At 49.1% G+C, this 25,660-nt stretch overlaps 2 protein-coding genes across 23 annotated transcripts in view; one reads left to right on the forward strand and one right to left on the reverse strand.

The window, feature by feature from the left end:
• On the forward strand, positions 1-22,961 carry Ppp1r12c (protein phosphatase 1, regulatory subunit 12C). Of its 6 annotated transcripts, none has more exons than XM_087581337.1 (22): positions 1-440; positions 3,979-4,109; positions 4,190-4,308; positions 12,752-12,911; positions 17,701-17,845; positions 17,927-18,001; positions 18,912-18,985; positions 19,061-19,188; positions 19,310-19,383; positions 19,631-19,783; positions 19,879-19,946; positions 20,402-20,536; positions 20,747-20,837; positions 20,923-21,006; positions 21,079-21,139; positions 21,288-21,370; positions 21,460-21,500; positions 21,580-21,682; positions 21,783-21,887; positions 22,049-22,099; positions 22,194-22,244; positions 22,320-22,961. In XM_087581337.1, exons 1-22 carry the CDS (start codon positions 108-110, stop codon positions 22,404-22,406), a joined length of 2,352 nt encoding a protein of 783 aa, XP_087437463.1. In that variant the 5' UTR covers positions 1-107; the 3' UTR covers positions 22,407-22,961. The 6 variants fall into 6 exon arrangements, with proteins under 6 accessions (XP_087437463.1, XP_087437465.1, XP_087437469.1 ...); NM_001191946.2 differs by having other exon boundaries at positions 14-440; positions 21,285-21,370; XM_087581345.1 differs by lacking the exon at positions 1-440 and adding an exon at positions 3,252-3,357 and having other exon boundaries at positions 21,285-21,370.
• Positions 22,420-25,660, reverse strand: part of Eps8l1 (EPS8 signaling adaptor L1) — a 24,646-nt gene continuing 21,405 nt past the window's right edge. For 11 of the 17 annotated variants that reach the window (XR_015629243.1, XR_015629254.1, XR_015629217.1 and 8 more), the window contains one exon: positions 22,939-25,623. Coding sequence is in view for 8 of the 17 variants with exons in the window: in XM_087568175.1 (XP_087424301.1) it covers positions 25,537-25,623 (87 nt within the window). In the remaining 9 variants the exon portion in view is untranslated. Of the gene's footprint in view, positions 25,624-25,660 lie in introns of all 17 variants that reach the window. The other 6 variants (NR_199362.1, NM_001437594.1, NM_001437591.1 and 3 more) reach the window with 1 other exon arrangement.

A 25,660-nucleotide genomic window follows, 5' to 3' on the forward strand; every position in this document is an offset into this window, starting at 1 on the left:
GGCGGTTCCCGGCGGCCCCCAGGGCGGGCGGGTGGCGGCTGTTCGTCGCCCGGCGCTCGCTCGCTCGCTCGCTCGCTTGGTGAGCGGGCGGGCAGCGGGCCGGCGCGATGTCCGGCGAGGATGGCCCGGCAGCGGGCCCGGGGGCGGCGGCGGCTGCAGCGGCCGCCCGTGAGCGGCGGCAGGAGCAGCTGCGGCAGTGGGGGGCGCGGGCGGGCGCTGACCCGGGCCCCGGGGAGCGGCGTGCCCGCACTGTCCGCTTCGAGCGCGCCGCCGAGTTTCTGGCGGCCTGTGCAGGCGGTGATCTGGACGAGGCTCGCCTGATGCTGCGTGCAGCGGATCCTGGTCCCGGGTCCGGCGCTGCGACTGACCCCGCTGTCCCTCCGCCTGCCCGTGCGGTGCTCGACTCTACCAACGCCGATGGCATCAGCGCCCTGCACCAGGTCAGCGCCCCCGTCCCGCGTCTTCACCACTCGGGCATCCTCCCTCCTCGGCTCTGAGCCACCTTTCCTCGACTCTGCCATCGCCGAGGATCCCGCCTGCTCTGTGGCCGCCTCTTCTCTGTCATTCGTGCTGTCATCTCTCCCGTGCATCTTTTGCAGCATTGCTTACTTCCGTGCCCACGCAGGCTCGGTTTCTCCTTTCCTGGCTAGTACTTGTTTGACTGTGTTGCAGTCTTTCCTGACTCAGGCCTGAGGTTTCGTTCTCCTGCAGTTTGACATAACCCTCCTCTTTACTAGGCCCAGGTCCTTCAGTGTCACTTCTTTGAAGGTCCATCTTTGTGCCTTCTTCTTCTTCCTGTGATTTGTGCTGTTCGTTGCGGCCTCAGGATGGTCTTTCCTCTTCTAGGCAGTGTATCACGTTGTTTCCTTGAAAGGGCACTTCCTCTGTTGGGTCTTCCCTTGCTTTCTTTATCTTTTCTCCTATCTCAACCCCATGTCCTTCATTAAATTATCTCTTCATCCCTCCTTTTGGGATCTTGCCACCTCTTAAAGAGGTTTCTCCTCAACTCTTTCTCTGTCCACATTATTTGCCTTCTGGGGGAAACTTGTAGGCATTCGCTCTTCCAGGAGCAGGATCACTTTTCCTTTTGTTTTGTTTTGTTGTTGTTTTGCCTAAGACAAGGTCTTGCTATGTAGTCCAGGCCAGCCGCAAACACAGATCCTTATGTCTCTGCCCTTCTCATTTCTGGAGTTACAAGGCCACCTTATCTATCCTTGGTTCATTTCTTAGACTTTATTTGGGAAGCGTCCTTCTTCAAAAAGTATGCCCTCTCTCCTGAATTTCCACCTTATCACCTCCCAGAGGACTATAGAACCTATTCCACTAAAACCCTGGGTATCCAGGACACATTACTTTTTCCAGTGCTCTGTGCCCGAGAGTCAGGATCATCTTGTGTTGTTTGGGTTCTTCTGGATTCAGGATGCTTTTATTCACAGTTAGGATGATCAAGGACAAGATTAGTCACACAAGAGCTTACATCCCAGTTCTCCAGCCTGGTCTCAGTGATGGTCCAATGTCAGTCTTCTGGTGAGCAGCCTTCTTTCATGGCAATTCCATCTCTTGGGTTGTCCTCTTTTCTCCTTTCTAGGATCCCATGGTGGTCTAGTGGAAACAGAGGGGATCCTGGAAGGGAAGCCTGCTGCCTGAGGATGGGACACAGAGGGATGGTATTTGACAGGTTCAGTTTTCGGGCATGCAGGTAGAGAAAAAACACTCAGAAGCCATCCGTCCCGGGATGTAGCTTAGTTTGTAGAGTGGGTATCTAGAGTGCATGAAACCAGGTGCTTGGGAAGTGGAGGCAAGGTGGCTTGGAGGGTCAGTGTCAGCTTCAGCTACACAGTGAGTTGAGGCTGTCCTAGGCCACATGAGACCTAGTCACAAAAACAAAATCAGTCAGTCAGTACTGACCTAATATCTGTTTGACTGTTTGTTCTTTGTCTCTTGTATCTTGAGTGTTCTTTAGTTTTCTTATTTGTGGAATGGGAGCAGTGGTCACCGCTGTACCTGGACACTCTGATGAGAAGTGTCATGTGGAAACTCCTTCTTGGGGCCTATATGAACTGCAGGTATACCCTGGGAATTTGTTCCCAGTGCTGTCTGGGACATTTTCCTTTATATACAGCAGGACACTATTTCCCTGAGGCCCCTCTCAGAGTCTCAGCATCTTTGATCAGTCAAGGAGAGCAGTCCACCACCCAAATCTCTGGCTCCTGACTGCATCCCTCTTCTGGATCTGCTGGGAGCCACTAGAGTACCTCTTCTGACAGAAACCTGTAATGTCAGGCCTGGCCTGGTTTGTCCAGCAGCCTTCCAGTGGGACTCTCCTCCCACTATGGAGAGATTTTTGGTGAACTCACTCGAGAACTTTTCAGGAGGCGTGGAACATTGGGAGAGAAGATTCAAAGAGAGCAGTTGGTTTACAGAGCCAGTAAGCAGAGGGAGCTGGGGTCTAGAGTGGGGCGAGTGTGGTGTCACCACCTCATACTGTCCTGGCTTTAGCAGTGACAGTTCCCAGAGCTAGTTGCAGTCCCAGGAAAACAGGGACATTTGGTCACTCCATCTGGTGGCTTCTAGTGTCTCCTGATTTCTGTACCTGGGGCTGTGTTTTCAGTTTTAAACCCTCGTTGGGGCACCAGCTTCCTGCTGTGTTGTTTCTTGAGCCCCAGCTTCTACCTCACCAAGGCAGGGATACTCTTTTTTTCTTCCCTTTGTCCAATAATCTACCTTGTCCAATAATGGCTATGAGTTGGGTCTGTGGTAGGCAGGGCTGGGAGTTAAGAGTCCTAGGTTTGAACAGGGGAGAGATTGTGTGCTCAAACACATGGGTCTGAGGGAAGAGGGGCAAGTCTGGCCCCCTAGGTCTAAGAAAAGAGGATTGGCTAGAGTTCTGTGTCTGAGGGAGGAGGAGGTGGGCCTAGATTCTTGGGTCCCTAGTGCCCAGCCTCAGGCATCTTTCACATGGATGCCGGTGCCCGGCCAGGTCCTTGAAAGGGAAAGGCCCATCTGCCTCCTTGCCCCCCCTCCCATCACCATGACAACAGGGTGGAAATAAACTGAGCCCAGAGTGAAGCCCAGAGTTCATCCCGTTCCCAGGGCACGTGTGGCCCCCCTCTTGCAGCCTAAATTTCCATGACTTCATGCTCTTGGCCCTCGTAGCTTCCTTCTCTCTTTCTCCAGATGGTTGAACTTGAAGAAGGGGGTTAATTTTCATGAGGGCCCAGGAGTGGGGACCCTACCCCCTCCCTAGACTCAGTGGTTCCAGTGTCTAGCCAGTGTCATCAGGGATGGGGACCAGCTCTCTGGATATTGTGCTGGCTAGGGTGAGACTTTCCTCTCCCCAAGCTTTCAGTTCTAAGGGTGAGGAAGTGTGTGTGTGTGTGTGTGTGTGTGTGTGTGTGTGGCGGGAGGGGGGAGTAGTGTGGTGTGGGTTGTTTGGAAAAGATGTTCTGAGGGACCTGCGCACAGGAAAATTTGGGAAATATGCCCCTGGACCTCAGCTTTGTCTCTGGGAGGAGGTGCATGTGTGTCTTTTTGTGGTGATAATCTTTTTTTCCTGTGCTATGAATGGAACTCAGGGCTGGGTGATCATTCTTCCACTACCTGTGCTGGGTCGTGTCTGATCAAGGCGCCCTGTCTTTTGGGAGGCCATGTCTGGGCTCTGGGGCTCCTCCATCTCAGGAATATGTTCAGCAATAACATGCAGGGATGGCAGTCCTATTTTTCCAGGTCTACATTTTCATCCTGGCTTCTGGAGCCTCCTCTTGTCTCTATGAATTCTTCATGCTCAGGTGACCCAAACATGGAGTAACTAGGATATTTTAAGCTGCTGGTGGCTGGAGGACCCCTGGGACTTACATTGGAGCCATCTGCATTGCTTTCCACACTCCTCACTGGCCCTGGGTCCCTTTGTAGAAAAGTCTCCGTGTCGGGCCTCTGGCTGGGTGAGATGCGAGCTGATGGGCTTGTTCCCATCCTCAGGCCTGCATAGATGAGAACCTGGAAGTCGTTCGCTTCCTGGTGGAGCAGGGTGCTACTGTGAACCAGGCAGACAACGAGGGCTGGACGCCTCTGCATGTGGCTGCCTCCTGTGGGTACCTGGACATTGCTAGGTGAGGCAAGGGTTGAAGGGAAGGGCTTGGGCTAGGTGTTGGGTCCAGGCCTGGCAGCTCTGACCTTTCCTTTTCCCTAGGTACCTCCTGAGCCATGGGGCCAACATCGCTGCTGTCAACAGTGACGGGGACCTGCCTTTGGACCTGGCTGAGTCAGATGCCATGGAGGGACTGCTGAAAGCAGAGATCACTCGCCGAGGTGGGCCCATGGGATTAAGAGCTTTGGGATTTGGGAGTCTTGGCCCAAAGGTCCTGCCCATTTCCTTGGACTCCGGCTCTCTTTATGCCTCTATTTCTTCCCCAGTAAAATGGGGTTACCAAGGGTCTAGTGAGACACTACCAGACACAAAATAAGAGTACTGGCTGCTATGAATGTGTCTGTCATTTCAGCCCCAAAGAACTGAGAAATGGAGGTATGGTGAGCAAATGCTTGTCCAGGAGTAAGGAGCAAAATGGCTAGATCCTAGACTGGGACATATAGTGGATTCCCTCCTGACCTCCTAAGACCATTGTGTCCTGGTTTTTTTCAGTGGGAACTAGGAGCCCCTTGAATCTCCATGTCTGGCCCTATTCATTTTCCTGGATGAGGTGCTTGTGTTCTTGAGGCTTGAACTCCCGCTCTGCTGGCCTGAAAATCTAGTGCTCAGTGTCTAGGCCAGGTGTGGTGCTGTGTGCCTATAATCCCAGCTTTGGGTGACAGAGGCCGGAGGATCAGGAGTTCAAATTCATGCTCCCTATGTAGTAAGTTCAAAGCCAGCCTGGACTCCATGAGATTGTATCAGCATACAAACAAATCAGTATCCAGAGCCAGCTGGGTGGATCTTAGCTCCCTAATGCAGGGCCTGGAAGGAAAGGAATTGGGAAGCAGGCTAGTTTGGGAATGTTGTGAAGCTTAGCAGGCTCTCTAGGAACATAAGTCGCCAGTGTACCCTAGATTTCAGTTCCACACTGGGGAGTGTCCAGATAGGTAAGAGGGGAGAGAGGACAAATGGATCATGGGAGGATAGTCTTGGCTTCCCTGTTCTTGCATGTTACCACGCAAGGTGGAAAGACATGAGTTTAACATTTTGGCATATTGAATTTCAGGTGGCTGTGAGTCAATTGGGGATGCTTGGTAGCTAGTCAGCACCAAGAGATGGAGGTTAGATTTTAGAAGCCTCCCTGGGTTACAGTGGAGCAGCAGTAACAGTGGTTGAGTCAAGCTCCTCTTCCTTTTCCTGATTTTATTTTGGTAAAACTTCAAACACAGAAAAGTTTCCTCAATACTATGACTACTACCTTAGACCCTTTCCTGGGCTTAATCACAGAATTTGTTGAATTATGTGTTTGGGTCTTTTTTCTCTAAGTATGTCTGTTCCACATGCATGTCTGGTGCCCACCGAGACCATCAATCCTTTTGCAATTGTAGTTACAGATGGTTGTAAACCTCACTGGGTGCTGAGAATTGAACCTGGGTCTTCTGGAAGAGCATCCTGTGCTCTTAACCACTGATCTGTCTCTTTAGTCCTATTTATCTTTGAGACAGGGTCTTGCTATGTAGTCCTAGCTGGTCTGGTACTCAGTATTAGTTCGGACTGACCTTGAATTTGGAGCTTCCTGAGTACTTGCATTATACATGTGTGCCAGCACTCCAGCTGCTGTTTTAAAAGTCTTTTTATTATCATTAATGTGAAAGCTTATGCATTGTGAGGGGCAGAGGATAACTTATGGGAGTGGGCACCCTCTTCTTCCATGATGTGGGTCCTAGGGATGGAACTCAAGGTTGTCAGGCTTGGTGGCAATCACCTTTACCTGCTGAGCAAACTGGCCAGCCTGCCAGTGGTTTTACCACAAAGCAGCATTGAGGCTATAATCAACAAACCTAGCAGTTCACCCATTCAGAGTGCTTGGTTCGTGGTTGTGCTGTGGTCCACGGAGTTGTAGAGTCAATACCACATTCATTTCAAAGTATGGTTAAAGTTACCCTAAAAAAAAAAAAAAACCAAAAAACAAAAACAAAAAAAAAAACCCTGTAGTTTTTAGTCCCTTCCCCATCCCATCTCTAAGGCCTTCTGTCTTTAGGAATGCATCTGACATGGACATTTCACAGAGATGAAATAGCAGTCTAAACAGACATGCTTTACTGTTTTGTCCTGCTTTCCTTCCTTCCATACACATAGGCATCAATACCTTTCTTGTTTTTCCCTTTCCAGCCTCCCTTTCATTCCTCAGCTCTTTGAGACTATGTTGCTGATGTTGTAAACTCTGCCCAGATAATGGAGAGTCCCTCCTTCATCAGGTCCTGCTGCTCTACCCTCTCCAACAAAGAGGTGGGGGCAGCCTGGGGCCTTCACCCTCAGTGCCACAAGGTAGTTCATGCTGTGACCTGAGCTTCTCCCACTGAGAGGCTTTAGTGAAGGTGAGCCCATTGGTCTTGCCTTCCCCTGCTGGTGCTGATACATTTCTCAGATTCTGTTCTGCCAGGCTTGGTGGATGAATAGTGAGTTCAAGGTCTGTCTGAACTACAGATTGAGTTCAGAGCCAACTTGACAGATAAACGAACAGACAGACAGATAGCTGGAGACATGGCTGAGTCTCTGAGAATACTTTCTTCTTTGCCAGAGGATCGAGTTTAGTTCATAGCACCCGTATCTGGGCTTACTGTAGCTTCAGCGTCTGCAGGAAACTTGTATCTCTGGTCTCTTCTAGTACTGAATTCTGCCCATGCACATACACAGGCACATACAATTAAAACTAATAAGAATAAAATCTAAAAAAAAAAAAAAATAGAGGAGGGGACTGGATGCTACTCAGTGGTAGAACACTTGCTGAGTATGGGCAAGTTTAATCCCCAGCACTGAACACAGCAAAATAAGCACCCCAAGATTCAGACCACAATGTTTATTATTTTATTAATTTAGTTAATTGGCCTAGGCTGTTGTGAAACTTACTGTATAGTCCAGTGTGGTTTTGAGATTCTCCTGCCTCAGCCTTTTGAGAGCTGGGGGTTGCAGCAGTGAGCCACCATGCCTGGTTCTCTTTTTTTATATTTTGTGGTGTTTGCAGTGAGAAAGTCACGTGCAGGCATATTTACAATATCTTAGGGCTTGGGTGTGGCTTAGTAGTCCAGCCTGTGGCACTTGGCCTAGTTTGTGAATTCCTTCCTCAGGATCAGGGAGAGTAGGAACTCCATCAATGGATGGATAAGCAAAATGTGGTCTATACAGATAAAAAGGAAGGAAACTGACTCATCTAATAGCTTAGATGAACCTTAAGGGCTTAAATGAAGTAAGCTAGTCACACAAAGACAAGTTCGAAGTTCTCATTTGCATGAGATACTGAGAACAGTCACACAGAGCTCCCAAATTCATAGAACCAGAGCGTCAAGTGTGGTTTCCAGGTGCATAACCCTGGGCACAGGACTGTGGTGGGTTTAATCCTGTCACAGCGCTTTATTCCCAGCTCTTGGGAAGCAGAGGCAGGCAGATATTTGAGTTTGAGGCCAGCCTTATCTACAGTGTCCAGGATAGCCAGGGCTACACAGAAAGACCCTGACTCAATAAGCTAACCAAACCTGGGCTCGGTCCCCAGCTCCGAAAAAAAGAACCAAAAAAAAAAAAAAAAAAAAAGCTAACCAAACAAGGGGGTAAGGAGATTGGTTGGATGGCTCAGTGGGTAGAAGTGCTTGCTGTCAAGCTTGACAACTGAGTCTGATCCCTGGGACCCACATGGTGGAAGCAGAGAAACTGACCTGTGATTATTATCCTGTGATTCCCACACATATACACAAATACGTGTATAATAAAAATGTGGTAGGATAGAATTACTGTTTAATGTGTATAGAAATTTAGTTCTTCTTATGCCTGTAAATGTATGTGTGTGTGAACCTACGTTTGGAGGCTAGAGCTCAAAGTACACTCAACTTAGCGGTACACTTTGATTTTTCCTTTTAAAGATTTATTTATTATATAAGTACACTGTAGCTGTCTTCAGACACACCAGAAGAGGGCATCAGATCTCATTACAGATAGTTGTGAGCCACCATGTGGTTGCTGGGATTTGAACTCAGGACCTCTGGAAGAGCAGTCAGTGCTCTTAACCGCTGAGCAATCTCTCCAGCCCTCACTTTGATTTTTTGATCTAGGGTTGCTCAGTAGCTTAGAGCTTGATGATTGGGCTTATTTGGCTAGCCAGTGATCCTCCTGTCTCTGCCTCCCCAGTGCTGAGATTACAAGTGATCAACCATGCCTGGTCATTTACATTGATGCTGGGGATTGAACTCAGGTTTTCATGCTTGTGTGGTGGATACTTTACAAACTGAGCCATCTTTCCAAGCTCCAGTGTTTCAGTCTGTGGCGATAGATCCCAAATGGCAGCAGCTGCTTTGGTGTCATGTCAGGTTTGTTCTCTCATTGAGGTGCTTAGCAAGGCTTCTAGCAGTGCAGGCTGATGCCCAACCTTGGTAAGCCATTTCTGTGTGTGATGCTCTGGCAGAGGATTTATGTCAGACCCAGAGCCTATCCCTGTGTAGGAGGACCTGTCGCCCTGTGACTAGGCTTTGAGCAGAGTCACGCAGAAGCATAAGGGGAGGAAGTCAGGATGTGGTTGCTGAAGGAAGAAGGGTGGGCGTGTGCTGCCAGGCCCTAGCAGTTGTGTGTTGTGGCTCGGGCTGCAGGGTTGGGCCTTGGCAGAACTCCTTTGAGGGACAGGGTAGGAACGGGACTTAAGTGCTTTTTGGGAAAGGGGATGCCATCTCCTTTGACATCCAGGAAGGACAGAGGACTGCAGCATACAGAGACAGGCACAGTGGCCTTGATAGTTATAGGTGCAGGCTTGGGTAACAGGAAAGCTATGCCTGGAGGGAATGCTCAGGCGGGAGTTGAACATGGTTGATGCTGTGGACCTGAGCTCCTTTCCTAGCGTTTGTACTTCTAGTTGGTATGAGTGCTTAGGAATGTTGCACAGTGTTTAGTTGCTGAGAGGGAAAGGTTGGGTGGATAAGGCCTGATTTTTAAGCAAGTGATCCCAGCAGGGGTCAGCTGACTTACCAGTAAAGGGGTGGACAGTACATATTTCAGGCCTTACAGGGCATACAGTCCCTATTATAATGACTTTATCAGCTGCTATAGAGGGAAATGAGCCAAGGACAAGATGAGAAAAAACAGATATGGCTGAATGCCATTAAAGCTTTATTTTCAGGCTGGTGAGGTGGCTCAGTGGGTGAAGGAAGGCTCTTGGCATCAAGCCTGACCTCTGATTTCAGTCTCTGGGATTTACATGCTGGAAGGAGAGAAGTGACTCCTGCAAGCTGTCCCCTAACTTTATGCATGTGCTTGAGTGCACATATACATTGACACAATTAAATGTAATAAAATTTTTTCTTAGAACAGATTCAGTATTTACACAAACATTCACATACCCTTCATTTTCAGGACTAGGAATGTAACTAAGTCAGTAGAGGTGCTAGCTGCACAAATTAAGGTCCTGGGTTTGAATGCCCAGCAACCATATAGACAAGACCAGCCAGTACCTGAAATTCTAGCAGTTGCTGGGAGGCAGATATAGAAGGATCTCTGTGACTTGCAAGCCGGTCAGGCTAGCTGAATCACTGAGTGATCCAGTCTCAAGATGAGATGGAGGGGCTGGTGGCTTAGGGGTTAAGAGTTCTTTTTGGGGCTGGAGAGATGGCTCAGCAGTTAAGAGCATGGACCGCTCTTCCAGAGGTCCTGAGTTCAATTCCCAGCAACTATGTGGTGACTCATAGCCATCTGCAGTGGGATCTGGTGCCCTCTTTTGGTATGTCTGAAGAGAGCAATAGTGTACTCACATAAAATAAATAAATAAATCTTAAAAAAAAAAAAATAAAAAGAGTTCTTGCTGGTCCTCCAGAGGAAGGTTCAGTTTCTAGCACCCACACGGGCACTTCTTACTCCAGTCCTAAAGGGATCTGATACCCTCTTCTAGCCTTCTGTGGCACCAGACGCGCATGCACACACACACACACACACACACACACACACACACACACACACATGCATACATGGACAGACAGATAGATATATAGATATACAAGCAGCACACATGCTGTGTTACACAAAAAATAAAAGCCCTAATTAACAAGCCAGCCCCAAATAGCCTATGCAAGAAAAACTGTGAATAACACAAGCAGGTCTTGGCTTGTGCAAAGCACAGGGCACCCTTGAGTGTGCACAGGAATACTGGGCGGTGGCTGAAGAAAAGCAAAGGTACTCCGCCCTTCCCCTTCCCTGCCACAGTAGGATAGAACTGTGAGGGTGACTCCCTTTAAGGAAGCAGGAGTCTGGAGGAAGAGGGCGGTCCTGGCCTTCCCTGCTGTATTCTCTGTGACTGCACTGTGGACGGATTTTAGCCACACATTCTTTAACTCTGCCACTGCAGGGGAAGTTGTAGCTGGCCAAGAGACACAAAGAGCCAGGACCCAACTGCTGCCAGGTAGCATCTAGCAACAGCTGCCCTCTGGATGGAGTTGGCCTTGGCTTGGGATGAGAAAGAAGATCCCTAAAAACTTTCAGGATTGTTTCTTGGGTTTCATTTATATAGCTTTATGGTGGAATATATATGTGTTGAAGAAGCAGCTGGTCAACCTTGGTTTTAAGGGAGTGAAGTGAAGCTGGAAGGAACGCACTGTATTTAGGGGTTGGACTTGGAGCCTTATATGTTTCTAGGCAGGCATCCTGCCACTGGACTGTTTTGAACAGGTCCTTGCTTTGTTAGTCCTAGATGGCCTTGAACTAGTGAGTCCTGCAGTTTGCTCTCTTGTGTTGGTTTTTGTCTCAGTTTTGAGCCTAGTCTTTAACAGCTGAATCAACTCTTCAGCCCCTTTGTGTTAGTTTTTAAAGCCAGGTTCTGCTTGAAGGTCTTTGCTGGCATACCCAGTGGAAATCCAGGGTGAACCACAAATGTAGTTTGAAATTTTCAAGTCCTAGGCTGGCTTAGTTGGTAAAATGCTTACCTGTTAGACATGACCCTCAGTTTCATCCTCTGTACCACGTAAGCTAGGTGTGGCGGTGGAAGCCTGTAATCCCTGCACTTGGGAGGTGGAGGCAGGTAGACAGGATGTTCATTGTCTGCTAGATAGTGAGTTTGAGGCCATCTGGGAAATGTACAACTCTGTCTCTCTCTCACACAGAACAAAAACAATTTTTAAATTGGATGAATTTAAAGCAGTGAGGAGAACTGGGGAGATGGCTCAGTAATAAGATGTTAGGTACATGAGTCTTATGACCCAAATTTCCATCACTTGGTGGCACTGGTGCACAGTTGTACTCACAGTTTCTTTCTTTTTTCTTTTTTTTTCTTTTTTAAAAAAATTTACTTTTATTTTTATGAGTACACTGCAGCTGTCTTCAGACACACACTAGTAGAGTGCATCGTGATGGTCGTGCTTACAGATGGTCATGAGCCACAATGTGGTTGCTGGGAATTGAACTCAGGACCTCTGGAAGAGCACTCAGTGCTCTTAACCGCTGAGCCATCTCTTCAGCCTAGTACTCACAGTTTCTAAAGTGAAGTGGGAAAATTGTCAGGAAGGTCTCTCTGTAGACCAGGCTGGCCTTGAATTCAGGTTCACCTGCCTCTGCCTCCCAAGTCCTGGGTTGTTTTGTTTTTTAAGATGTATTTATTTTATGTATTGTATGTATTTAGTGTTTGGGTAATTTGCCTGTGTGCACAGATATATATGCACCTCATGTTTGCATGGATCCCTTGGAAATAGAATTATAAATAGTTGTGACCTGCCTTCTGGGTGCTGGGATTTGAACCTGGGTCCTTTTGAGGAACAGCAGTAATTTTAACTGCTGGACCTTCTCCCCAGTTTACTGTTTTTTGTTTGTTTTTTTAAAGTTGTTAATGTTTTTTAAGCCAGAATCTGACTCTAGTCTAGGTTGGTTTGAAACTTATTATGAAAGGAAGGAGGAGAGATAGCAGTCAGGATGTAGAAAGAAAAAAGAAAATAATGTATAAAGAGAAATAAATGTATAAAGAACAAGGGGAAAGAAATCTTTAAACATTTAAATTTTGATTATCATCAAATATGTGCTGTATAGATTTCATTTAAGTTGGAGCTATGCATGTGGGAAAAAAATACTCATACATTAAAAAAAAAATCCAAAAACTCACTACGTAGCGTAGACTGTCCTCACATTCACGACGCTTATCCTCTTTAGGCCAAGTGCCTGAATTAGAGGTATGAGTCACCATATACAATTATGTACTGAAGTTTTGCTTGGTTTATCACACTTAGGAGGGAAAGAAACCAGTATTCGCAGTGTGTGAAGGTGCTGGACTATAGATTACAGTGGGAGGGATAGAAAAACTTACATGGTATCAGGTACTAGGTTTGCTTCGGAAACTTGAGGTTTCATATTTAAAAACAAAAAACAGGTTACTAACTGATACAGGTCAAGGTCTGTGGTTTCCATTCTTTAAGACCCTTGGTGGTACCCAGGTCTGCAGAGAGCATGACTGGGAAATACTGCATTAGTTCAGGCCTTCTGAATCCAAGCAGAGAACTGGATGAGAAAGGCTCATTGAGTCATGGGGCCAAGCTGTGAGCAATTGAAACTGTCACCTGGGTTTCCTAGATCATCTTGTCTGAGTTCATGTGTCACCTTCTCATCCCCCAGGTGTGGATGTCGAGGCAGCCAAGCGGGCTGAAGAAGAACTGCTGCTTCACGACACAAGGTGCTGGCTGAATGGGGGTGCTATGCCAGAGGCCCGGCACCCCCGGACTGGGGCCTCTGCCCTGCATGTGGCTGCTGCCAAGGGCTACATTGAGGTGATGAGGTGAGCTAGGCTAGAGTAATTGTTTTGTGTCTTGAAGCTTCTTTATTTTAGTTTACACACCTAAAATCAAGCATTCTCCCCACCCCTTAGTTGTGTTTAAGAGGTTTAAAAATAGGGGTTGGGGATTTGGCTCAGTGGTAGAACGCTTGCCTAGCAAGCGCAAGGCCCTGGGTTCGGTCCCCAGCTCCGAAAAAAAGAACCCCCCCCCCAAAAAAAAAGAGGTTTAAAAATTATATTTGTATGTTTATGTGTGTGCAAACTTGCATGAAGGCACATATAATTATAAAATCATAAATCACACACATAAAAATAAAATCAGCCTTAAAAAAAGTCATTAAGTCAGAAAATCAGCCTTAAAAAAATGTCATTAAGTCAGACCTGGTAGAACAAGCCTTTAATTTCAACACTTGGGAGATTGAGGCAGGATTGCTGTGAGTTCTAGGATAGTCCAGATATATATAGCAAGACCTTGCCCCACCCCCACCCCCCTAAAAAAAAGAAGAAAGGAAGGAAAGAAGGAAGGAAGGAAGGAAGAAAAGGAAAGAAAGAAAGGAAGGAAGGAAGAAAGAAAGAAAGAGAGAGAGAGAGAGAGAGAGAGAGAGAGAAAGGAAGGAAGAGCAAGCCTGATTTGGTGTTGTACGCCTGTGTTCGCAGGACTTGAGAAGCAGCGACTGGAGGATTACTGGAATCTCAAGGCCAGACTTGTCTACATACAGAGTCTGAGGCTAGTGATTTTTAATGGGATCCTGTTGTAAAAAAAACCCCAGAACCCCCCAAAACCCAAATGGAGTTAAGATGAACTGCCACCTTTCTGCTTTTCATACTGCTAAGGTTGTAGGCAGGTTTTCTCAGGCAGGATTTAAGACCTTGTACCATCCCAGATTTACAGCTTGTCTTCATTGCTCAGCTCCTAAGGGAGAGGTTTCAGCCTCTGTTGTTTCAGTATGATTCCAGGTCTAAGGTTGAGCTCTGAAACCATTCCTTTTCGGGGACAGGATACCCTAAGCATCTAAGTGCAGAGGCTACGCCCTTCTCCAGACATGATTCCCACTTGTGGATGTGATCCATTTTATCTTTTAATTCTTTCAAATCCTATTTTTAATGATGGTTCTCAAACGCTTTAACCTCCCTTGTAGCCCACTACCCGCCAGAGATCGTAGAAAAGAAAGGATACGGGGAAGTGGACCTGTTTAGAAAGGTTCTTTGGAGCAACTCCTCTCTGTGTTGTGTTGTCTGGAAATCAGCAGTTCAGTTCACAGGCCAGCAGTGGCAGCTCGATCCACTTGCAAACTCTTCAGGGATATACCAGCAGTCAAGTTCAGTAGAGTCGGGTTAGTGACAGAGGTGACATGACCTAGCAGAGACAGCCAGGCATTAGCCTCTGCTCAGGTCAGCAGGAGGGACCCAGAGGTACACCAGGAGAAATTCTCAGCTATGCCTCTCTCAGGGAAGTGAAGACTCAGACCCACAAGCATTGCATAGTTAGCTGTACCAGCAAGCCAAGCTCCCTGTTTCTGTCACTCTTCGGAGTCCTATTTATCCCCTCCAAACATTGTGTCTGCTATGTACCTTGCCTCAGCACTTGAATCCAATCAACCCAAGTCCTTAGAAGTGGCAAGAAACTGCAGTATACCACCAGACATTTTTTGGTTTGTTTCTCTGTATAGAATCCCAAGAAATGCAGCTCAATTACATATTGTAAGGTGGACCAATACATGCATGTTGTTAGCAAAGAATCCTTCATCACGTGTCCTTTCACATGCTCGATTTAGCAGAACATCCTCTCTTCTGTGTCTGCTTCATCAAAAGGTTCTTTCAGGAGTCTGCCTTAGCCTTCCTTCCACACCTGTGTCCACTTTAACAAAACGTTCCTTCATGCATTTGCCCCAGCAAACACCACCCAACAAACTTTCCAAAGAACCCTCAAGTTTCCACTTCAACCCATTGTGACTTCTCACCTGTCATAGCATCTACATCTCACGTCATCCAGAAACAGAGGCAAAGAAAGCAAATGTGTGATCCTTTTCAGGAGAATATTCCAGAAGTGTATGCACCACTTAATGCCTATGTTCCTGTTACCAGATTCTCATCATTGACCATCCCTAGTTGCAAGGAAAGCTAGGTTTGTTTTCACATGACCCTGTGTTAATAGTTTTATGTGTGTGTGGGTGTGTGTGCGCACGTGTCTGTAGGTGCTTGTTATGTGTGGGCGTACATTTATGTGTGTGTGGAGGCCCTAGGTAGATGGTGTATTTTTTCTAGTGACGATGTGTCTCTGGCAGAACCTTGAGCTTGTCTTTTTGGCAAGTTTAGCTAGTCATCTCTCTCTGAGGGTTTTTTTGTTCCTTTCTCTGCCTGCTGGAGTTACAGATGGACTGCCATGACCACTCAGATTTTAAGTAGCTGCTAGTGAGCAGAATGCCTGTCTTATGTTTAAGTGCTTTACCCGCTGAGCAGTCTCCCTAGTTTGTGAGGGCTGTTAGGTGGAGAAAGTGAATTGATACTTGTGGATGACCTTGTTTTCCTGTCACAGAACGGAAGCATTGGTTCTTAGGAATGTCCATTGGGTTGTGGGCGCAGGACATCAGCATATTCATACCTAGAGTCTTCTGTGAGGGGCTGAGGGTGTGACTTAGTGGAAAGCACTTGCCTAGCATGTGGTTCTGAGTCCCAGTCCCAGCCCTGGGAAAAAAAACTTGAATGATTACAACTTGTGTTTGCTCATTTGGTCTTCTCAGTCAATACCTCATGTTGATCAAGGATAGCCTCCGATTCGTCAGTCTTGAATCTTTGATCTTTCTTCCTTCATGTCCCTCTGGAATTCACAGTGAAAGCCGCCATGCTTACCTCCCTCCCCTGTAATTTCTTCGTTCTTTTTTAGTTGAGACAAGGTCTTGCTGTAAAATCCTGACTAGCCTGATACTTGATATAGTTGTCCTGCCTCAGCCTCTTAGTGATGGCCTTGTGGGTATGAGCCATCATGACGAATTGTGTGATTTTGTGATAACCTTTGTGTTTACACTCATCTATTCACCGAACTTGCTGTTATTTATTATTTTTAATTATATTAAAAGTCTTACTGATACTCTCATTAAAGTAGAGGTAAACATTTACTTAATGTCTGTTAGGTACTGGCCTTTGGGCTGGTCTCAAACTGCCCATTCTCTTAGCCTTCCTGGCATTTCAGGTATATACCATAGGCATAGCCACCGTAGCTACACCGTCGTTACAGAGATGTGATGGACTGGGCCATTCTATTCTGATGGCTGTCCTGTCCTTTGAAAGCCCACCAGGTATTATTATCACATCCCTGACTCAGTTGTTGGACATTGCCACAAGTGTTGCGGGGTGTAGCGGTATCCAGTTGAAAACCTTGGCTTCTAGACTAGTGAGATGGCTCAGTAGGTAGAAGTGCTTGGGGCTGGAGAGATGGCTCAGTGGTTAAGAGCATTGACTGCTCTTCCAGAGGTCCTGAGTTCAATTCCCAGCAACCACATGGTGGCTCACAACCATCTGTAATGAGATCTGATGCCCTCTTCTGGTGTATCTGAAGATGGATATAGTGTATTCATACACATAAAATAAGTAAATAAATCTTTAAAAAAAAATAAAGAAGTGCTTGGCATATAAAAGCCTGGTGACTTGCATTAGGTCCTGGCACCGGTGGTGGAAGGAAAAGACCAATTCCCAACTCTTGTCCTCTGAACGTCGTACATGCTGTGGCATGGGTGCTCACATTCACACACAGTGCACACTCACAATAATAATAAGTAAAACTTTAGTTTATGTGAAGAAAACCTTGGCCTTGGGAAGATGTAAACAGCATGTAATAGGGAGGGCCCTCTGGCAAAGAAACTGCTAGGTGAGGAAGTGCTAATGGATTAGGGCGTGACTGGATGACACGTTGCAGGCTCCTAAGATACTGACCAGGAGAGGAACACCGCTAGTACTGATGTGGACTTCAGCATGTGGGATTTAGCAAGAAACCCAGCATGCCCTGGGATGAGAACAGGAGAACCTTGGGAAATGCGAGGGAGAGTGTCTCAGAGCCAGACAAGACTGAGTACTTTGCATCTCCACCTCCTGGTGCTTGTGGCCTTGCTCACTGACACAGGTCTCAGTCTACTTCTTTCGAAAGAGACCTTGCCCCATGCTGAGTTTGGAGAGTTCCCTGGTTGTTACTTTCTGGAAGGTCACTGACTAAGCCAGGCTCTTTCAACTCTAGCATTCTGATATGTTAGATCCAGCCTGTGGTGGGGCTGTCCTGTGTGTTGAAGGAGGTTGAGCAGCCTCTTCAGCCCTGACCCACTGACACTACCTGTCTCTACCTGTAAGTTAGGATTCCACTGATGATGTTTCCAGTGTGTGTGGGTCTGGGTCTGGGTCTGGGTCTCTGTGTGGTGCTTGACACTGTTGAGAACTAATATTCTAAGACAGCTTGCTTCTAGAATTATACAGGCCCTTCATAGGTCACATCCTCTTAAGGCTTGGGTTAGTGGGGGAGTCTTATACCTCTCTCATCACCCCTCACCACTGCTCTGAGTCCTTTAACATGGGGATTCAAAGAATGGGATCACTGTACTATGAGGAAGAAACCTCTTGTGGGTTTGAATTGTAGCTACTGGTCCAAGAGAGGGCTCAGTTGTGCAAAGAAGCTTGGGGAGGTCTGGTTGCCAGCAAACCCAGTAGTGTTTTTTGTGTTAATCAGTAGTACTGTGGCCACAGAACAAAATTTAAAATCAGCCATTACCCTTGCTTGACCCTTGACCCCAGACTCCCTGTTCCTTAGGTTGCTACTCCAAGCTGGCTATGACACAGAGCTCCGGGATGGAGATGGCTGGACACCTTTGCATGCGGCAGCCCACTGGGGTGTGGAGGATGCCTGCCGTCTACTGGCTGAGCATGGTGGGGGCATGGATTCACTGACCCACGCGGTAAGGGCCATGTCAGGTGGTGGGGCAAGGTATGGGGAGAAGCCCTCACATTAACATCATTTTCCTCCTTCCCCTACTCAGGGGCAGCGTCCCTGTGATCTGGCTGATGAGGATGTGATGAACCTTTTGGAGGAACTGGCTCAGAAACAGGAGGACGTGAGTCTCGACTCTAGTTTGCCTCTTTACTGGGCAGCTCTGAGGAGGTAACAGTAACTGGGATGGCTGACATCCTTTGTCCCTTGACATCCTCAGTCCTGGGACCTTCTGTTCCCACCTGGTGGCCCAGCTCTGGTGGAAGTCTATGAAAGGGGGCACCTCTGGGTCTATGGAGGAGGTGAGGCTGTGTTTCCTCTCTGCTTTGTGTTTCCTGTCTGCTTGGTGAGGAGAGAGCTGTGACATGGGTTGGACCTATCCTCCCCTGATGTCTCTGGTGAAGAGATCATGGGTGCGGGCCCCAGGAAGATGGTTTCAGTATTTAGTGAGGTGGCCCAGATATTGTGGGAGCCACCAGAAGACCCATTGGGAACATTCTCCAGAGATGAGTATTGTGGCACACTGAGATGCAAGGAGGGCATGGGCAAGTGGCATTCTGGTAGAGCACTGCTGTGACAAGACATGGGTTTATGGCAACAGACTTCATTTAGTCTGGGAAGGTAGCTACTGTCATTGAGCTGAGAGTTTGTCTATGATAACCATAAAGGAGACAAAGAGCCACCTGCCCTGCCAACAGTTGACCAGTGTCCTAGATGTGCTGAAGAGTAGAGAGGAGGTCTGAGCAAGTTGCTAGCCCCTGGGAAGTAGAAGAATCCCTCTGGGAATAAGACTGGAGGCCAGCGACAGTTGGATCAGGCCAAGCCTGGAGAGCTTGCATAAGCCCCAGATATGCTGCCAGGATACAGAGTTCTCGTGTTTGCAGAACTCTGCATAAAGTGTGGCTAGCCCAGTTATGTATGCCCAGTTACGATGTCCCTGGAGGTGGGGAGGTGGCACAGAGAGGGGAAGCCAGGAGATCCAGGAGGGATTATATCCTCTGGCCTCCCCCAGTTGTCCCCTTCCATCCTTATAGCTTCGGAACCAAAAGGAAGCCTCTCAGGGCCGAGGCCAGGAGTCACAGGTCCCTTCAAACAGCAAGCACAGAAGGTAAGAAAAGACTAGGCTTGGCGTGGGTTGGACTCACCTCCAGACTTGTACAGTGACACTCTGTCCTTTCCCTAGGAGCTCAGTGTGCCGTTTGAGCAGCCGTGAAAAGATCTCCCTGCAGGATCTATCAAAGGAACGCCGGCCTGGTGGGGCAGGAGGGCTCCCTATTGGAGATGAGGATGAGGGAGAAGAAGCCTTAGCTGGTAGGGATGCTAAGACCCCTTGGTCTGAGGAAGCAGTGCTGGGCCTGGATTCATGGGACTCCAGAATATCAGAGGTAGCTGACGTCTCCTTCGACATTCCCTTTCTGTTCCTGTACCACAGAGCATCCAGCTGTGGAGCCAAGAGCCCTTAATGGTGTGTCTTCCCCTGCGTCCTCCAGCCCTAAGAGCCCTGTGGTGAGTTTGATCACTGTGACCTGATGTGAGGTTTGGGGTAATGGCGGGACACTATAAATACTCCCATCTCCGGTTAGGAAGATAGCCTTTTGACTTGCTTCCTAGGTCCTTGTGGACAAAGAACTATTTATTGGTGGCACCCACCCTGGCTGTGGTTTACTGTGGTTCTTCTGGAGTTGTACTCACAGCTTCTGGGAAGAGGGATCATTGCTTTGCTCAGTGATGGAGACTTTCCCTCTTCTTCCAGCCGCCAGAAGAGGCTCCCTTCTCCAGGCGCTTTGGTCTCCAAAAGACAGGGAGCTCTGGTGCTTTGGGTCCTTCAGAAAGGAAGGGTACAGAGGGAGTTCTCGGTCTGCAGCGCTCAGCCTCCTCCTCAGTCATTGAAAAGGCCTCCACTCAGGTAGGTGTTATGAAGTGTGTTGGGTGTGGGAGAGAGGTGTCCAAGCTTCTGCCTCGGGACAGAGTTCCTCCTTTGTTTTTCTCTTGCCTCCACAGGCCAGGGAGCCCCGTCTTGCCAGAATAACCCCTACCCCTGCCCAGAAAGTGCCAGAGCCCTTCACCCTGTGAGTACCAGGGCTGGGGGTGGGGTGGGATCGGTGGTCTGGTGCTTATCCTGGCAAAGTCCTTAAGGGGGCGTCAGGTAAATACTCACTGTAAAACTTCCAGGCCACTGTGGTCTGACTGCCTCAGGGCCTTTGCTCCTCCTGGTGAATCTATAAGGTCTGACTGGGCTCTCCCTCCTTACCATACACCTTTGTTGTCACCTTTTCCCTGGGACCCACCAGGACTGCCTTGCTAACATTGACAGAGTACATATCCCTGGCTTATTCTCTTTATTTTCTTCAAGCACCTTTTCTCCTCATGTTCCAGACTTGCCTTTTTGGCTGCTGTTTGTTTTCTGTCTGTTTTGCCCAGAAGTGACCCTTTCAGTTGTGACAACTGTTTCATTCTCTGGCCTCTCATGCCTGGCACAGAGTGCAGGCTGGAGGATTGTTTGCTGATAACTGCATCCATGCAGGTCTGAGGCTGCAGCACCGCCTTCGGATCACTCCGCTCCACCCTCCAGGACGGAGCCTGGATCCCCAGTGAAGCCAAATGTCCTCACAGCCTCTGCAGCACCGCTGGCTGACTCCAGGGATCGGGATCGTCGGAGGTAAAGCGGTAGGGGCAGGCAGCACTGAGGCAGCAGTGTTTGGGGGTCTTTAGGAGTCTGGCTAGTACTCCTGGAGTACGGTTGGTGTAAGGTCTGTGGGAGTTGAAATGTACTTTGCTAGGATGTGCACCCTTCTATAGTGTCGTTCACGGGTGTGACAGTTTCCAAGGAACAGGACACTGTCGTCTCAGTTCAGGGTTCTCCACTCAGGTCCTACCAGATGCCTGTGCGTGATGAGGAGTCTGAGTCTCAGCGGAAGGCTCGCTCCCGCCTTATGCGACAGTCTCGGAGGTCCACACAGGTGTGGGCTTGGGCTGGGGCCTGTGCTCTTGGGTCTGAGGGAGGAGGGCTGGGTCAGAGTCTTCCCTGATTGTTCTCTCTGCTAGGGTGTAACTTTGACAGACTTGAAGGAGGCAGAAAAGGTGGCCGGAAAGGTCCCAGAGCCAGAGCAGCCTGCCCTGCCCAGCCTGGTGAGCAGGGTCACGTGAAGTGGGTTGTGTGGAACCCATTTCCCTGTTTCTGACTGTGTGTCTTCCTGGCAGGACCCTTCTCGGAGACCTCGGGTCCCTGGAGTGGAGAACGCTGAGGGCCCTGCCCAGAGAGGTGAGGTCTGCTTTCTGGGAAGTCTTTCCCTAGGGAGCCATCCTGTCACAGAAAGTCTTTTAACTTGGGGATGGAATCAGGTTCCCTGCATAGTAGACAAGGGCTCCTATAGTAGTGTCTGGGCTGATTCCTGCCAATTCCCCAGCAGAGGCGCCCGAAGGGCAGGGCCAGGGACCACAGGCGGCCAGGGAACATCGAAAAGCTGGCCATGAGCGGAGGGGGCCGGCAGAGGTGAGAGTGCTATGTGGAGGGTTGGTGGGCTGGAGGGAGGGCAGGCCCAGACATTGGGTAGAGACTAAACACTTGGGGGTCTTCTTCAGGGGGAAGAGGCGGTGCCTGCGGAACGGAGCCCAGAGTGCAGGTAGACTGAGTCATGTGTGGAGGCTGGGGCACATTTCTGGGGTAAAGCTGGGTTCCTAAGGCCTGCCCCTTCCGTCCAGCACTGTGGATGGTGGATCCACGGTCCGCAGGCAGCGCTCACAGAGAGACCTCATTCTAGAATCCAAGCAGCAACACGAAGAGCCTGATGGAGGCTTCCGGAAGGTGCAGCATCCCCCCCATGCTCCGCCCTACCCTGTTCTGGTTTTAGCTCATGGCTACATCTGGCCCCTTCTGAGTCTGCCTGTATCCTCTGTTTTCCCAGCTGTACACGGAGCTCCGCAGGGAGAATGAACGACTTCGTGAAGCCTTGACAGAGACCACCCTGCGTCTGGCACAGCTCAAGGTGGAGCTGGAGCGGGCCACACAGGTATAAGTATGTTGGGGATAATGAGAGGCAGAGCCCCAGTGGAGAGGGGCCTGGCCCTGGCTGGGAGGTTGGAGGGTTCCTTCTGCTGGGGACAGGGCTCTGGCTGGACTAGTGGAGTAAGGATGTAGCTCCTGACTCTAGGTCTTCTCTGCCCTCACCAGCGGCAGGAACGCTTTGCTGAGAGGCCTGCCCTCCTTGAACTGGAGAGATTTGTGAGTTGGGTTGCTGGGGGGTGGGCCCACTGTGTCCTAGACTAATCCTGCCCCTTGTCTTTACCCTGCTCTGAACCTGCCCCATGCCTTGTAGGAGCGCAGAGCTCTTGAGCGAAAGGCAGCAGAGCTGGAGGAGGAGCTGAAGGTAACTGGGGCTTGTGATGGGGCAGTAGTCAGAGCCCAACCTGCACAGCCCAGCTGACTCCACCCTGTATCCTAGGCCCTGTCTGATCTCCGGGCTGACAACCAACGGCTCAAGGATGAGAATGCAGCATTGATCCGAGTCATTAGCAAGCTATCCAAGTGACTCTGAAGGAGTTCCCGCACCATATTTATACTGCTGCTTCTGACACACGCACCCTTTCCCCCGCGTGAACATGAGTGACAAGGCTCTGGGGGAAGTTGCTGAGAAGCCATAACCTCTCGGGACCTCAGAACCGGGAGGAAAGCACAGAGTCCCCAGGAACCAAGGGGTTCTCTGAGGTCAGGATAGAGGTGGGAGGCTGAGCCAGGTAGGGAGATGTTGCTGAGATGTTGCTCTGAGCATCAGAGATGGGACCAAGAAGGAAACAAGGACCAAGAAATGCAAAGATAAGTATCCAGAAGCAGAGTGGTTGCCCCAGGGTCCCACCTCACGTGTGATGCTACCCAGCACTCCTCCCCCCCTCCCCAGCAGGGACCAGGAATGTGCCAAGAGTCCCACTGGCCTCTGCCAGGTGGGCCTGTATATAGGGTCCATGTGCAATAGGGAGGGATGTTCTATTTTTGCTGCCTCCTCCCCACCTATTGTCTGGGGAGGAGGAGAAGGTATTTTTGAGACAAAGCACAGGCACCATAAATAAAGTCGTGACATTGCCACTCAGTGACTTGTTCTGCTTGTTGACTCAGGCTGACCAAGCCCATTTGGATGGGGTAGGTACAGTTGGAGGCAAGGTTGGAGCGTGCTCACAGGAGTAGGGAGGGCACCTTGCTAAGTGAGCAGCTGGAGCAAAGGATCCCAGATGAGGTGGGAAGGGTCAGAAGGAAGCCCATGGTGCTGTGATAAGGGGCTGGAGTGCCCAGATTTGCCCTCAGTTCCCCTGAAAGGAGTGGAGTTAATGGCTGACATTGAAAATGTGGGATGGATCACAGAAAACTCCACAAGTGTAACTTCTCTGGGAAATGAATAAGTGATGGTGAGTTCCCTCAGTCCTCCACGGCCACATTGGCTGGAATAGTAGGAGGCAGTCTTGTGATTCATTGTACCTTCATTCTTATAGTCAGGAGCAACTGCCTACACTACCAGCTGGGCTCTGTCCTACCTACTGGAGTCCCAAGAGTGAGTAGCTTAGGCCAGGAGCCAGGTTCTGCAGGAGAGAGGTAACTAGTGTATGGATTTCAGCTGTAGTGCTGTGGAGAAAGAGAAGGGAAGTGGATGTGGGTGGATGGGTGTTGTCAGGGGTGGACGGTGTGTGTGTGGTGTGCATTTTGTGTGGTGCGTGGCATGGCTGATGTTTATGGTGTATGTTGGGTATGTATCTGGTGTGTATGTATGGTGTTTATGGTAGTCAAAGTAGACCCAAGACATGACACGTGGAACTAGAAGGTAGCAGAGTGAGCCATATGTCTGAAGGAAGCCCATTTTCAGTGATGAGATGCAAAGGTCATAGGGTAGAGTAGGCCTGGCATGCTAAGGTGCAGGAAGAAACTTGGGGCTGAATAGCAGAGGAAGTGTTGAAGTGCTGCTGGCTTTGTGCAGGGATGTGGCTCTACTAAGGACTTGAGCTCTGAGGTGGGAGGTCTGGCCAGCAGACTGCCATCTGACTTGAGTTGTAACAGGTCCCTATGTCTGAACATCGATACAGATTGGAGGAGTGACGGACAGGGTGATCAACAAAGGATGAAGTCAGGATAAGCAGATAGAAATGATCAGATTCCAGACCATAGAGAGCTAGAGGCATCTGGTGTTCCAGCAAGCCAGCTGGTCCCTGCCTGCACGGCAGCCTGCAGCCTGGAGCCTGGGAGCTCACTGCAGAGTCAAAAACAGTTTGGGCAAACTGCTTGTGTTTTTAAGTTTCTTAGAAAAGAAGGCAGGAGGGCATCTGCCAGGAATCTCAGCATGCAGGAAACTGAAACAGAATTGAGACTTTGAGGCTATATCCAGACTATCTCCAACAAAACCAATCAACCAACTAACCACCCAACCCTGACATAAGGAACGACAGGCAGTGATTAGACTCCAAAAGGCCAGGACATTCCTAGCAGAGCCAACAGCACGAACCAATGCTTGGGGTCCTGAAAAGGGAGGAAGAGGGCCCTGAACCTGGAGTGGTCATGTATATCAACTTTCATGCTGGGGTTAGGTTTTATCCCATCTGTCGGGAGAAGCCAAGAGACATGCTTGAGAGGTAGACAGGAAGTGGGAAAGAGATCTATTGTGGATAGTGTTCTGGAGCAAAGTGGGTATAGTGAAGCTGTCAGCCCAAAGGCTGGCTTTTCTAGCTTGGATTTGAGGTGTGCCACTGGTGGCTCAGGTAAGAGCTGAACTGCCTGGAGAGCAGAGGCCAACTGCACTGGTGTGACTCTTGAAGTGTTTTAGGGATGCAAAGGGAAGTGCCACAGCAGGAAAAAAAAAAACCTTAGGGGTATCTAGTCTCAATGAGAAAACCAGCTCTTACTAGCCACCTAAATAAACCAGACAAGTTGCAGGACTTGGCAGGGAGAAAGTTCTGGGGACTGGAAGACCCAAGAGCCTATAGCATCCCGATCTTCATAGCTGAATCCTTAGTGGCTGGCACAGGCATCCATGGAATGTAGGTGAGTTGAGCCACATTGATGGAAGCTGCTCCAACCAGCAGAAGCAGTAAGTGCGGAAATGCCTGTGATTGGAGGGGTTGACCCAAAATGGGGGGTGGAAGGAGACACCCTCTGCCTTTGAAAGGAAAATCCCAGGCCTCACGCTAGTTGACAGGAAAGGATTTTGAACCAGAGAGAGATTGTAGATAGTGTTAGAGCAAGGATAGATTGGTGCTTAAGAGGAAGCCTGGGTTGGAATCTCCAGGTTTGTGGAGAGAAAATATGGATGTCTTCTAGATTCCTGGCATCTTGGTGGCCGGCAAGAGAGGGGGTGTGTGTGGGGGGGGACAGCAGGTGGACATAGCCTAAAAGGAGGCTGTTTATAGCGCATCACAACGCACAGGGCCATCATCGCGCCTCTTGGGCGTGCCTTTCTAGTAGTGTCCATGCTCTGTTCCCTTCCCCATTCCCATCAGTCCCTCTGGAAAGGTTCCGGTCAGCACTGTCAATGCAGTCCGCCCGCCAGGACCGCGGGGAACCCAGGGTGGGCGGTCCTTTACGGCATCTACTGCTACTGACGTTGGGGGAGGAGTCTGGTGACTGTTGTCTTTCGGGGCGCTGGGAACCCCACCATCTCATCACTTTTTATGAATGAACCAGGATCAAATGACTTCTGTTTTGGTCTCGCCTTCCACTTTTTTCTTTTGTTTCTCCATTACGGCCTCCAGCTCTGATACTTTTTCTCTGTCCTAAAGGGTAGGATGGAAATCAAGCCCTGAGTATGTG

This window comes from Rattus norvegicus, chromosome 1 (assembly GCF_021556685.1).
Source record: "Rattus norvegicus strain SHRSP/BbbUtx chromosome 1, alternate assembly SHRSP_T2T, whole genome shotgun sequence".
Lineage (NCBI taxonomy): Eukaryota > Metazoa > Chordata > Mammalia > Rodentia > Muridae > Rattus > Rattus norvegicus.

Bases quoted from the DNA above. Each gene is read 5' to 3' on its own strand.
- Ppp1r12c (NM_001191946.2), top strand. From the start codon at position 108: ATGTCCGGCGAGGATGGCCCGGCAGCGGGCCCGGGGGCGGCGGCGGCT. The intron at 19,189-19,309 runs GTAGGGATGCTA...CCTGTACCACAG, and splicing joins GGGAGAAGAAGCCTTAGCTG to AGCATCCAGCTGTGGAGCCA. The intron at 19,784-19,878 runs GTAGGTGTTATG...TTGCCTCCACAG, and splicing joins TTGAAAAGGCCTCCACTCAG to GCCAGGGAGCCCCGTCTTGC.